This window comes from Triturus cristatus, chromosome 3_1, assembly GCF_964204655.1.
Source record: "Triturus cristatus chromosome 3_1, aTriCri1.1, whole genome shotgun sequence".
In the NCBI taxonomy this organism is placed as follows: domain Eukaryota; kingdom Metazoa; phylum Chordata; class Amphibia; order Caudata; family Salamandridae; genus Triturus; species Triturus cristatus.
This window is the reverse complement of record NC_140583.1, coordinates 827,395,713-827,409,741: the sequence shown is the minus strand read 5'-3', so window position 1 is coordinate 827,409,741 and position 14,029 is coordinate 827,395,713. Positions and strand designations below refer to the sequence as shown.

The window sequence follows — 14,029 nt, the reverse complement described above, 5'->3', positions numbered from 1 at the left end:
CACATGTCCTACCTATCCTAAAAAGCTAACCTGGAGCTGAATATCTTATCTAATTACCGCCCCATATCCTTGCTACTTCCTCCTGGGCAAATTGTTAGAGGGCCTAATCAACAAACAATGAATAGCCAATTTTGAAGAGAATCAAATCCTTGACGCTTTGCAGTCTGGATTTAGACCGGGCCATAGCACGGAAACGTCCCTTCAGGCAGTCACTGACTCTCTGAGACTCTCATTGGACACAGGAACTCCTTCTATGCTCGTGCTGTTGGATCTTTCCGCAGCCTTTGATACGGTCTCTCATTGCAGACTGTTGAAGAGGCTGTGTGAGATATAGGGGATAGCTCTTAAATAGTTACACAATTTTTTGGAAGACTGATTCCAAACGATCATTCTTGGCCCCTATACCTCCCGTAAGATGAGACTGGACAAAGGTGTACCACAGGGCTCATGCCTGAGCTCTACCTAGTTCAATATTTATATCGCACCCCTTGCTAAGGTTATTGAGCCTTTTAGACTTGGAATAATATCTTACGCAGACAATACTCAGCTGACATTCACTTTTGATTCCAATCTGGCCATATTCAAAGATTGCTTTGTTAAGGGACTGCTAGCCATCTTGAGTTGGATGACAGACAACTATCCACAATTGAATATAGACAAGACAGAGATCATGTTGTTCAGCAAAGCCACCACATTGTAGTCAAATGAGTAGTGGCCCCCTCAACTGGGATGAGTCCAGTCTCTCAAACAATCCGTGAAGGACCTTGGCATAAAAATTGACCAATCCCTCTCCATGAAAGACCATATTCTGGCTACCACTGGTTTGTGCTACCACAATATGCATCTTCTACGTAGAATATTTCCCTACCTTCCGATCTCTGCCAGAAGAACCTTAGTCCAAGCCGTGGTAGTGAGCCAATTAGACTACAGGAAAGCTTTACTGTCCGCAGTAAATGGGATGCTCGTGGCTAAATTTCAGGTAGTTTAAAATATGGCAACCAGGCTTGTCCTTAATCTTCCACCTGATTCCCTGTCGGCCCATTCGTTGAAGTCTCTGCACTGGTTGCCGGTAAGAAAAAGTAGTATTTTTAAGATCTGCTGTCTCACATACAAGGCCTTAAGGGGCAAATACCCTAGTTATCTCCAACAGAAAATTAAATTGCATATACCCACCAGAAGTTTAAGATCTAAGGACAAAGTCCTGCTGTGCGTACCCCACATCCGCTTGGCTAGATGTGGTGCGAGAGCCTTTTTCTACCTGGCTCCTTTTTATTGGAATAAGCTCCCTGTACATATTCGTACCTCCATGAACAATTGCCAATTTAGGAAGCTGCTAAAAGCATCCCTTTTTTAAAATCCATCTTTTCGTGTGGAAGGTGGCTAGCTACTTTTGGCAGCGCTGAGATGCCCTCAGGTGATTCAAGCACACTATTACATTTAATTAACATAACACACAGGTTTAAAGGAGTGGGTCAAGCTGAACTCCTTGCTTGTTCCAGGACTCCGACTGACACCTTTGGGATGGGCAGCCTGAGACTTGATCCGCAGAAGCGTCACTGCAGAGGAGATCGGCCCATGGAAGTGTGCTGGGAGAACTGCTGCTCCATGTGAAGGGGGGAGAGGGCTGACTGTGCAGCGGGAGCCCCAGAGGAACTGTACCTGAGTCCTCTTCTGGAGTAGATTGGGCCTTGCAAGCTGAGGCGTTGCCTATTAAACAGTGCATTGAGCTGTAACTTGGGCGCAATGCTGGAGCCTGTTACCGCTTGGCCCTCCCCTTTATTGATGTATCAGGGGCCCAGAGGTGGAGTGCACCACCTGGCTACTGCACACCATTGGCACGAGAACACAGGCATGTGTGAGATGTAACAAGAAAGGATTGGGCTGCTAAGGGATTTGGCCTGCTCGTGCCTCCCAATGGTCTGGGGAGTGGCAGCACCATGTAGAATTAGAGTTGCCTGATGCTCGACCGATCTCCATATATACGAGGAACTAAACGTCCTGCACCTTTTTGCCCTGTGAGCACTGCTGTGGAGGTGCCTCGCCCACTTGAGGGCTGATGCCAAGCCCTGACCAGATATCCTGGACCTATCTTTGCAGACTTTGCCAGAAGGGACACTCCTTGCCCTTGCCTACTATCTCCAGGGGTCTCTGGTGGCAGCGATTGTTATGCCTCTGCATTTCAACTGATTGGGGTTTCAGTGCAGCGGCGAAGGGCCCACTATGGGGAAACATGATTGCAACCAGGAAAAACTTTCATATGACTGAAAAAAATCCTTGTGGAGGACTGATGCAGAACCTTGGGGTAAATCTCCGGCTGGAGAGGCTGCAGAGGGTGACTCTGTTATGGACATCAAAGCACAGCTGGCAGAGGTGCAACACAGTTTTTGTACTATTGACTCTAAGATTGACACTCTCCCTTACATGCTGCCCAAAATGGGTGCAAAATTGGAAAAGTATGAAATGCCACCTGAACCAGATCGAGCAGAGTGTCCGATAGCAATGATGATGGAGCGAACCGAAATGAGCGATTCCTGCAAATGGAGAGGGTGCTCGAGGTTATCAAAGCCAAGAACAAAGACCTGGAGGCCCGCTCAAGAAGAAACAACATCAGGATCCTGTCTAAATCAACATCCAAGGGGAATATTGTACTCTACATTGAGGACCTGCACTGCTTCCCTCTTTGGCGACCACCTCACCAGCCTGTTTTCAGTTGAGCATGCCCATCACTCGCTTGGCCCCTGGTGTGCACAATCATTGCTCGTTTCCTCTAATACAGGGATCAAGATGCCATATTGCGACTCTCAAGGGATATAGGGGACATTCAGCACCAGTGAAACAAACTCTCATTCTACCTAGATGTTACCCTAGCAGTCCAGAGCGCCCACTGAGATTTCATCCCTGCAAAGCAAATGCTTGTGAAAGTCCATTCTATGTCCTCCTCTACCTGCCCAAACTGAGGGTTGTCCCTAAGGACACAAATACATTGAAAAAACCACACCTGAAGGCAGGTTTAGTGCAGATCATCACAGAAATCATCTCAGTTATAATGACTAGTATCTTTGGAAGGAGGCTAATACAGCCTCACGCTACCTTACTGACTTCACACTGGAAGCTTGCCGCCTCTCACACTCCTGTGCATCCACACAACGCTGCCAGCCCTTGGGGTGGGCCTGTCCACAGAGCTGTTACACCTACTTCACTTGATGATTTGACTTAGACGTATGTCTTCTTTGAACCCTGGGATTGAGGGAGACGACAGAGGTGCCTCCCTGAACTCCGTTCGCTATGCGATGGCTGACTCATTGCTCATACATACTAACAACCTGCCCGCCTTCCTTTGGCATATTTTGTTAGCCGACACATGAGGTGTCATTGTTTTGTTGTCCCAGCCACCCATCCATTTTGTGAGACGAGGCTCTCACCTGACTCTCTAAGCATCTCCGGCATGGTTCACATTTGGGCCCAACTGGTTCAAACATGGCACAATTTTAATGTATTTCTTTTTCAGGACGTATGGGAGGGGCAGTTTCTTTAATGGATTGGGGGTGTTAACGTGGGTGGAGGAGGGGGAATGTCTTTATTCTTGCTGTTATGTTACTGTACATCATCCTACGTGGGAGGGTCCCCTCAACTGCTCTGCATGATGCTAATACGGTTCTAGGCATGTGGCAGGGACAGGACGACTGGAGAAGAATACCCTCTTGGGAGGGTTTACTGCCCATGGTGCTGTGAGTAAAATGGTACTGGGGGTTACATTAGTGACATGGAATGTCTGGGGCATAGGCGACCCGTGCAAGGTCAGTCAGGCAGATATTCACTTGCCTTGGAAGGTACAAGGTAGACATTAGCTCCCTCCTGGAGCTCCATCTCACCGAGCACCCTTGCACTAGGCTTTGGTATGGCTGGATTGGAGAAGCCCACATTGCAATGTACTAGGCTCATATCAGGGGAGTTACAATTGTTGCACGAAAAGGAAAGAGATGGTGCACTCTCCAAGTTATTAAAAATGGGAAGGAATTGTATCTTATAATACACGGTATCCTGGAGGGCATGAAAGTCACACACTTATGCACATATGGCCCCAAGACTGATTGCCCTGACTTTTTCTCTCTCTGTCTGGCACAAGAACCTATTAGGGAAAACAGTGGGGTGACCTCCAAACACTGTTGCTCTGCTCTATGGCTAACACAATGACCATGGAAAATAGGGAGCACGGGAACCAAAAATATACCATAAGTCAATCTATGACAAACAAATGCTATTTGTTTGGACAGCCCATTAATTAGTTGTGGCGCACTGAGTTACAATGACTTAATGAAACCATATTTATGTGTGCTCAATATTTAGAGCCATTTATTTTTCTTTTTTCTTTATAGTGCATTCAACACTGTATTAGTTGAACACAAATTATAAAAAAACATAACAGATATGTACAAACAAATTCTCTAATCACAAAAGATATAAACACATCTTGTGGTCATTACTGAGACAAAATACAAGGCTTGGGCAGTTCTACAATGATTCAAGGGGGCTTTAATGTGGTATTAAACCCTACATTAGACAAATCTCAGACTGGGCGCAGACTGCTTCCACATGTAGCTGCGCAACTCCAGGCTATTATGGTTGACCAGGCGCTGCATGATGTCTGGCGTGAGAGATATAGTGAAAAGTTTGTGGCACATGTATCACGACCCATCAAGGCCCCTAGTCGCGCATCGACCACTGGCTGGTTTTGGAGGATGTGGCCCCCTGGTCAAGGAGGTGTATCATATGAAATAAATTGTCTTTTAGTTCAAATATAGTTATTATTCTATTTCCACGTGCTTTTAATTGTATAAAGAGTGACCCATGTCTTGACTCAATATGCATAGTATAAATGCCTGACGACCTAAAGTCAGGCTATGCCGTTTCGCAGAAAGGCAAACACTGGCCCTCTAGTTACTCTTGTGCTTTTATATAAAACGGACAATTTACATTTCAATAAAATAAGTGTACCGACCTTGTTAGCACTCTGGAAAAAGTCATTCGTTTCTTGCAAAAAGTTTGCCCTTTCATTCATTAGTTGCCAAAATGTGGTCTGCAGGGAGCTGAGTCTTTCATTAGAACATTTCAGATTGGCTTTATCTGTGTAATCCTCTGACAGCAGAATCTTGCGCGCCTCCTCTTTTAGGTTATCAAGGAAAGAACTCCATTCCTGAAAGAAAAATGTTTATTTCATTAGAACAGTTTGATCAACGCATACTAGCTTCTAACTAGAATCCGTCATCAACATGAATGATTACCAGATCGTGGGAGTATTCAACTGTATATGTGTCTCCTTCCTTAACTCAACTGCGACCATATTCACTTACAATATATATGTACAGGACACGAACCATGACGTTCTCTTTGAAATATTTCCAGTGGCAGAGAAGCGTCGCCACTCTGGCTCAGCCAGAAGCTGAAAACTAAAATTATATTGTCTTATTTTTCGGCTGCTGGCTGAGCCAGTGTGTGAGGGGAAGGGCGGGGCTAGGCCAGGCCATGGTAGGGGGGGCGGGGCGGAGTGATGTGCACTACTAACTGTGCACGTCTGTTTGGCCGGTTTTTAGGCTGTTCAAACAGAAATGCGCAGTTAGGTTTCTCCAACCCGGTTGTATGGTACAGCTGGGTTGGGGAAACAGCACAGACTCCTTGTCCTGAGCGCAGCATCAAACCAGCCAGCTCAGGCCAATCCCATCACTGCTCTCATAACATGAGTGCAGCACAGGCATTGCACAGGGAGTCTGCTGCTGTCCCAGTGTCTGCTGGGACCAGGAAGCAAAGGAGCTCTGAGGCGTGAGGTGGCAGAAGCAGCATGAGGTAAGTTTTCTTTTTCTTTTTCTTTTTTTTATTCTCCAACCCCGCGCTACCCACCCTGGAAACAACACTGTGTCACAGTCACCTCACGTACAGGCAGTGTGCATCATGCGCCCCCTCCACCTCTCTCACCACTGTTAATAAGCTTCGGCCGCCACTGAATATGTCCAAAATCTGTTCAAGACATCAGGAAAGTACCTGCAATTTGTTCCTTCACAATATGATATATACCATTATCAGTGAATACTATAGGGGCTTAGGTGAATCCACAAAGTAAGGGCCTGATTTACAAAGGTAAATTTACACTTTTGTGTAAGCTAACAATTTTTTGAAATCCACAAAGCAATTTTAAGAGTAGTATCTTTACGACTGCCTATCTTTTTATGTGCGGAGTCTCACCATGAGTGTGGAGACTCAACAGTCATAAAGATACTATTCGTCAAATTCCTTTGTGAAATGCCAAAAATGGGAAACTTACACAAAAGTGTATGTCTACCTTTGTGTATCAGGCCCAGCACGTTAGCTGTGGATGTGCTTCGCCAATGCTCAAACAGAAGACCCTACAAAGTTTCATTATGGATTCCTTGGCTTACCCAAAATACAATCCAGTTAGCGAAATAATAATGGCAAAGGTAAAGTACAAGATTATGTAAAAAGAAGAACCTAAAGGGCAACGTAATGTGCTTTCCGACATCCAATAAGGGAGCGAGGAACCTCACAGAGCCGGCATTTGATTTGATTTATTATTTTTGGAGTGCGTGCTCTCTTCAAGAGGCATCTTGAGCCAGGGACAATGGCTGGAAAGTATGAAAAGATGACAGGCGAGCATAATTATAGGGTCCGACAAAAAGGAGGCGGACAAAGAGGGAAGGTGTTTTGCAAAATAATAAGGTTTTAAGGCTTTCCTAAAATGATAGTATACGGGTCTGAGGTTGGGAGGTCGGTTATTCTAGAGCAGAGGACCCAGATGCTGGGAGCGCACTCTCTGAGTCAGGAGCTCTTAAATCTGGCCATGGCAAAGTGTAATCTGCTTTTAACTAGGGGTGGGTGGAATTTGCGTAGTCGCACAACGCAAAGCTCCACAAAACGGTAAAAAATCTCCGCGAGCACGCAGAAATTCTGCGAACACGCGGAATTGCTTGTTCGTGATGCTTTTTTCCTGTTTGCGAATGCTGTTTGCGAGCTCGGGGGGGAAATATCTTGCGAACACGCATTTTGAGAACGCGAACAAGCAAAAAATTCCGCAAAGCCGCAGAACGCAGAATTTTGGGCAATTCCGCGTTCTTCACGGAACGTGAAATTACCCAAATTCCGCGAGCGGCACGGAATTTACCGCCCAGGCCTACCATCAAATATCGCAGAGCCCAAGTTCTTATATCAAAAAAGATCAGCATGAACGTGATTTTGGTTAGCACACTTGATTACAATTTGTTGACCTATCTAGCATGTTATCTAAGAGAATGTTACATTCGTCTCCAATAACAACTGGAGAGTTGCACTCCAATGATTTTTGCCTCACCAATACGGCCACCCCTTTGTACAGGGTGCATGCGTCTGTAACAGCCAATCTTGCTTACTGAAAAGTGCTGCAAATTCAGATTTTAAGAAATGGGTTTCCTGTAAAATCATTTTCGATGCACAATGATTTTTAAGGTGCAGGAAAACTAAACGGTTTTTCATCCTCAAACCGTTTGCATTGCATGTTAGGACTGACAATATTTGGTCTGGCCTTTTTTCTATCTCAGTCGAATTGAATTTCGTTTTTACAGAAAGTGTATAACTCTCTAAAATGTGCAGTATTCTAAAACAAAAATAAGAAACATTTTTTTTCTGTTGTCTCCTTTATGCTCCTCAGCCAGTGCATCCCCCCTCTACTCTTTTTAACATTATCCTAATGCATTTAATTCAAGCTTGTCTGCGATTTGTTTATTTTTGCAAAGGAAAAAATATCAATTTCCCCATATTTGTCTTCAAATGCTAAATGAACTGATCCACTTCCTTTGTTCCCTAAAATTATACATCACATTGTTGTGCTTGACACGGAGCAATGCTGGGAATTTCATTTGAGCCTTAGCCACCAAACCCTTTGAACTCAATCTTTTTGATTTGCTAACTCACTTTGCCTATCCTGCATTGATTTGGAAATGACTGATCGTATGTATAAAGTGACCTCTTTCGCTTGCAGGAATATTAACTAGAGAGCGTCCCCTAAAATCTGCTCTTTCACTGCATATGCTAAAAGATTTGTTTTCTTTTGCTTTAATGATTAGCTTATCTACTACTTTCTCTAATGCCTCGGTGCACTCTGTTAAACTATCTAGTTTTTCCCCAAATGCAGCACTGATAGCATGCATCTCTCTTTGATTTATCTCTGACTTCTGGAAACCTTTCTTTGTTTCTACCGAGAGGTTCAACAACATTTTTGAATGTTAACCTCCTTGTTGTCTCTTATAGTTCTCTCCTTTGTCCCGCCCCTTACCTGAAAAGGATCGCTTTTCTGTCTGCTTTGGCATGTCACTGGGAATTATATATTGATCTATACTTCATACATTTGTTCTCCATCTCCCCGAAAGTATCATGAAATTTCAGATAGCCAGATTTCAGCATAGTGCCATCTGTACTGACCTGTTTAAAAAATGATTTTTGAAAGACCAATTATATCATAAAGTTGATGAATCCAGAACCTTTCTGGCTTGCTCATCACCTTCATAGAACTCTAATTTGTTCTGTGGGCTGAAATAATTGCACTTCTGCAGCTAGGCGCCAAACAAGTTCTTGTCTGCATTGAGCACAACAATCATTCTTAAAGGTTTGAGTGGACCAAGTCAAATTCGATCTAATAACTAGACTTCTTTCTCTCACCTGAGATCTATTCCGACCAATGATATGTTATAATGTTAGTTTATTATACACAAGAAAATATGGGGCCTTTCGCATTAAATCTCAGTTTTAATCTTTAGCATTTACCAAGAAAATGTTGCTTATTCCCAGTGCCCAATGCAGACATTCCAAGCACTATGTAAACAGAGTGAAGGCCTTTCTCTGGAAGCACATTTAGTGTATAATTACATTTATATATGAATATAGGCAGAATAAATATGTTATGAATTTCGCCATGCTACACGTTGAGAATTTAAGATTGGCCCGACTAACACAATTCTACTCGAGCCACATCATTTTTGAGGGTAAATAAGGCAATCGTAGAAAATCCAGAAAATATTTACTCCTAAATATTCAATCTCATTAAGAGCACACCTAATCCTAGGGAACAGCAAATGACTTATACGTTACAACTTGGAAACTGGTGCAGCCTTTTTTTAGATAATTTCAAACTGAAGCCCAAAACCTCTGCATACTGAGCAAGAAATTACAGATCCAGTTAAACTGAGTTCTCCTCTCTGGACTAGATACTAAATATCTTAATCATACATCAGCACTTTCCATAGAATACCTTATTTCCCTCTCTGTTGAAGGGTATTTCTCTTCTTAAATGATAAAACAGTTGAAGCCCCAAATCAAAAATAATCGGGTGTTAAAGAACAAACTTGATATGTTTCTCTACAAGAAAGAATAATTTTAAAAGCAGCCTATCCCTGAAGACCTAGAAGCTGTGTATTAAATTGGGTTGACGGTTAACCAAGGTATGAGCCTGGGTCAAGCAGCAACCACAATTATTGTCAGGGTGAAGCACATGCCAACCCTATATTAACCTGTGCTTAATCCTCTGGTAACTTGGCACAGAGCAGTCAAGCCTAACTTACAGTCAATGTGTAAATTTTTTGTGCAACACTTCAAGCAGTAATAAAGTGAAATAAACCACACAAAAAGGGTGCCACACCAGAATAGAAAAATAGAGTTGTATATAAGACCAAATAAAAAAAATCCAATCAGTAGAACCGTAGATAAGCAGGTTTAAAGATTTCAGAGAAAATAGAGCCAAAAAGCGCCAACTGTGTTAACTGGTCGTGCCAGACCAGGACAAAATCACAAGTTCAGGCTGACCGCAATAGAATGCGGGCCAGCTGCAGGAACCCAGCTAGGCCTGCTGAACAGAGTTCCTTACATCCTGGTTTGTGTATCGCTGCGAGGATCCGCATCAAAGATGCATTGCGCAGCCAAAGCCATGAGAGATGCTCCGAGATGCTGCAAAGCTGCAATGAGAGGTCCTGCTTTATTGTCGAATATCCTGTCAATGAGGGCTTGTGATGTGAAGTCCGGCATCGAGGATGCATTGCACAGTCGTTTAGATGCGTCAGTTCTGAGGGGCTTCGATGCTGCGAAGTGGAGTCCGGATGGATATGTGAGACCCTTTGCAGAGAATGCGTCAGGCAACTGCGGTTCCGAAGGAGATTGCAGCAGCGGCAGCAAAGCAAATCTTTGCGATGGATCCAATACACACGCGGCAGCAGCAATTCGTCAGTCCTGCTTAGGGTTGCACCTCACAGCAGAGGAGATGCGTCAGTTCTGCGGGATCCGCAGCGGCTGGCAAAGCACCTTAAGACTGCTACCAAGGGCCCAGGGCTTGGGTGGCACCACTTGGTAGACTAAACTCACAGATGGCAGAGTCTTGGTGCAGGAACAAGGTTGTTGGAAGCCTCTTGTTTCCCTGTGGCTTTAAATCAGCGAAACAGCCAACTAGCCTTTGGAGCCACTCTGGGGTTCTGCATTCCAGAGATGAAGGTCCAGTCCTTCTCACCTGGGCAAAGGGGCAGCAGGTCAGCACATTAGGGCGGAAGTCCTTTGGAGCAGCAGTCTAGCAGAGTGGCATTCCTTTCAGCAGCGCAGCAGTCCTTTTTCCTGGCAGAGTTTCCACAGGTCCAAAATGTACATTAAGAGTTGGTGGCAGAGGTCCAGTATTTATACCCAGTTGTGCTTTTGAAGTGGGGAGTAGGTTCCAGAGGCAGGCATTTGAAGTGCACAGGTGCCCAGCCTTCCTGGCCCTGACTCCAGACTTACTACATGGGGTATGCAGTCCTTTGAGTAGAGGCAGGACACATTCTATTCATATGTAAGTGGGGCTGGGCCTAGCTCCTCCCTCCCATCCTGGCAGGGATGGTCCACCCAGGCTCACCTAAGTCCCCCATTCTGTGGGGCTGTCCAGGAGGAATGCACAAAGCCAAACTGTCAACTACACCCAGTCATATGACCCAGAGACAGACTGCAGGCACCAAATGGCTAAGGCATGAAAATACCAACTTTCTAGAAGTGGCATTTTCAAAATTGTAATTTAAAATCTGACTTCATTATAAATTAGGATTTTTCATTACAATTTCAAAGAAACCAAACACATGAACTGAGTCCCCCTCCCATTGGGAAGTGACAGCTTATTAAATGTAATAAGGTAACTCCAATGTTATCCTATGGGCACTGAGCTCCTGAGGCGGAAGCCGGGAGCGAGACTCTGATTTTAAAACTTTTATCATTGACTGTCACTTGTATATCTTGTTCAAAATTACTCACTTCGCTCCTTTCCCAGTTCTGCTCGCGCAGCGGATCCAGCGCTGCCGCGGCATCTTACCCAAAACTTGTTTTGCCGCCATTCACGCGAGCCCGGAGGCCACGCCCCTTTCAGAGGCCGCACCCCCCCGCCGCCGTCCCACCTATTCATAAATCATGTGCATCTTCCGGACGCGCAGCGGACGAGCGCAGCGGGCGCGCCGTCTGCACGTCGAAGGTGCGCCAAAGGTAAGCCCGTCTGCGCCCCTCCGCGGCCGACCGGGCCCAGGGGCCATCCATCATGCCCAGATTGTTCAATACTCTTCTACTCAGCTCCACACCCTCCAAGGCCCGTGGCCTTTGGAGGACTCCGTGATGTCGCACATCGACAGACTGGAACTGACGGCCTTGCGCCCCCCCCTATTCAGCTGCCCTCACCCTTCCCTCCACCTGTCCCCCTTGCCCCCCCCCGCGCCCACTACTTTGTCCGTCTATTATCTTAACACCAGGTCAGCAGTTAAGCATTGTCACGAACTCTTTATCTTGTTGGACTCGCACAAACCGGATCTCGTATTCCTTACAGAGACCTGGTTTTGTGACAACTCCCTTCCTTCTCTGTTAGCTGCCCTCCCCGTTGCTCACTATGCTCTGCGCGCCGACCGATCCTCCGGCAAACCGGGAGGCGGCGTCGCCCTGATCGCCCGCAAAGAATTCTCCTTCCAGCCGTTATCCTTTCCTTTCATCGGATCATCAGACTTTTTAGTCGTCCGCTCACCTTCCTTTAGAGTCCCACTTACCTGCCTGCTCATGTACCGCCCCCCCAACCTTCTCCATCCTTTCTCCCCGGCTTCCAAGATCTAGTGGCCACCCTAGCGGTCAACAACGCCTCTATCTTGCTACTAGGAGACTTTAACTATTGGACGTCCGACCCCGCCGAATGCTCGACTTCGAAAGACTTCTCAGACACCCTCCGCTCCCTCAACTTTGACTCTCACGTTCACTCCCCCACCCACATTCAGGGCCACATCCTGGATCAAATCTGGTCCCTAAATTGCCCTCTAGCCTCCCTGCTCATCTCCCCCTGCACCTGGTCTGATCACTTCTTGTTTGTCCTTCTCCCTACACCTTAGCCTAGTCTCCAAGCCTTCTCTCCCCAAAAACACCTAGGCGTGCTCATGGAGCAAGGTGGACGCGCCCGCTCTCTCCGCCACTCTCCTTGCATCTAGTCCGGACCTACACGGCCTGTCATCTTCCGCACAGGCCGACTCCATCAACTCCTGGCTCCTGTCAGGCTGCGACTCTGTCGCTCCCCTCAGGCGGGTGTCCTCCAGACGTGCGAACGACGCCAACCGCTGGTTCAACGAGGAACTCAAGGCACTAAAACTCACAGTGCGCCATGCCGAGCGGGCCTGGCGACGTGACTACTGCCCTAACCTCAAAACCCAGTATACCATCCTCCTGTCTCAATATAAAAAAACTATTTTGGCTATGAAGACGGCCTACTTCTCCTCTAAAATCATGGCTGCTGATAACCAGCCCAGAGAAATTTTCTCTATTGTTCACGACCTTGCTTACTCCAACAGAGCCACCCTCAAACCCACCCCCTCCCAGGATCTATGTGATTCTCTTAACTCTTACTTTCTGGACAAAATCTCTAACATCAAAGCTAATATCCCTTCTCCCCCCTTTCCTTTGTCAACCCCCAGTGTCCATTAGTCGTGGCACGCCTCGATTCTTTCCCTCTCTTGACTGAGGAAGCCTTTCTCTCCCTTCTCCCTTTGATTAAATCAGGCTCTCCTCTTGACCCCTGCCCTGCCCACATCCTGAGGCACATTTAATCGGTCTGTGTGCAGCCTCCTCTCGAATTTCTCAATAGCTCACTGTCCCAGGGCACTGTCATTCAACCTCTAAAATCGGCCATCATTGACCCTATCCTCAAAAAACCGGGCGCCGACCCCTCCGCTCTCGCTAACTATTGCCCCATCTCATTGCTGCCCTTCCTAGGGAAGGTGCTGGAGCGCCATGTCACCAGAGCTCTCAGTACCTTTGTGGATGTAAATGGAGTGCTAGCCCCCCGTCAGGCCGGGTTTCGCCCCGCACACTCCACGGAGTCCGTAGTGCTATCGGTCCTTGACAACCTCCGAGAAGGCATGGACACTAACCACCCCCAGGCCCTGGTACTCCTTGACCTCTCCGCCACTTTTGACACGGTTGATCACTCCATCTTACTCTCTCGTGTCGGAGCGGCGGGGGTCGCTGGCTCAGCTTTGGTCTGGCTGTCCTCCTTCCTGACGGACCGCACCCAGGCTGTCCGCTTGGGCGATTACTCGGCGGACTTCCGGAAGGTGCAATGCGGGGTCCCCCAGGGTTCTTCCCTCTCTCCTCTTTTATTTAATTTGTACATTGCCCCTCTCATCTTTGCTCTTCAGCAAATGGAGGTCTCCGTCTACAATTACGCAGACGACCTCCAGCTTATTTTTACTTTGTCCCCCTCCCCTGAGTCCATGGCGAATTTCCAGTCTATTATGATCTTTATCCGGGACTGGATGAATTACAACCACCTGAAGTTAAACCCAGACAAAACTGAGTTGGTTCTGACAGGTGGTTGCACCAGTCCCTGGACTCCACTCTTCTGGCCCCCCTCCCTAGGTCCCCCCCCTCCTCCCTCTTCCTCCGTGAAAACTCTAGGGATCAAACTGAACGACCAACTCACTCTGCACACCCAGGTCAGGTCCGTGGTTTCCTCCTCCTTTCT

The 14,029-nt window shown here is 46.6% G+C and overlaps 1 protein-coding gene across 5 annotated transcripts in view; it reads right to left on the bottom strand.

Annotated features, from left to right (window-relative positions):
• CCDC141 (coiled-coil domain containing 141) overlaps nucleotides 1-14,029 on the bottom strand; it is a 635,983-nt gene that overhangs the window by 265,359 nt on the left and 356,595 nt on the right. For all 5 annotated transcript variants that reach the window (XM_085645202.1, XM_085645203.1, XM_085645205.1 and 2 more), the window contains exon 7: nucleotides 5,000-5,194. In XM_085645202.1, coding sequence (XP_085501328.1) covers nucleotides 5,000-5,194 — 195 coding nt within the window. The remainder of the gene's footprint in view (nucleotides 1-4,999; nucleotides 5,195-14,029) is intronic.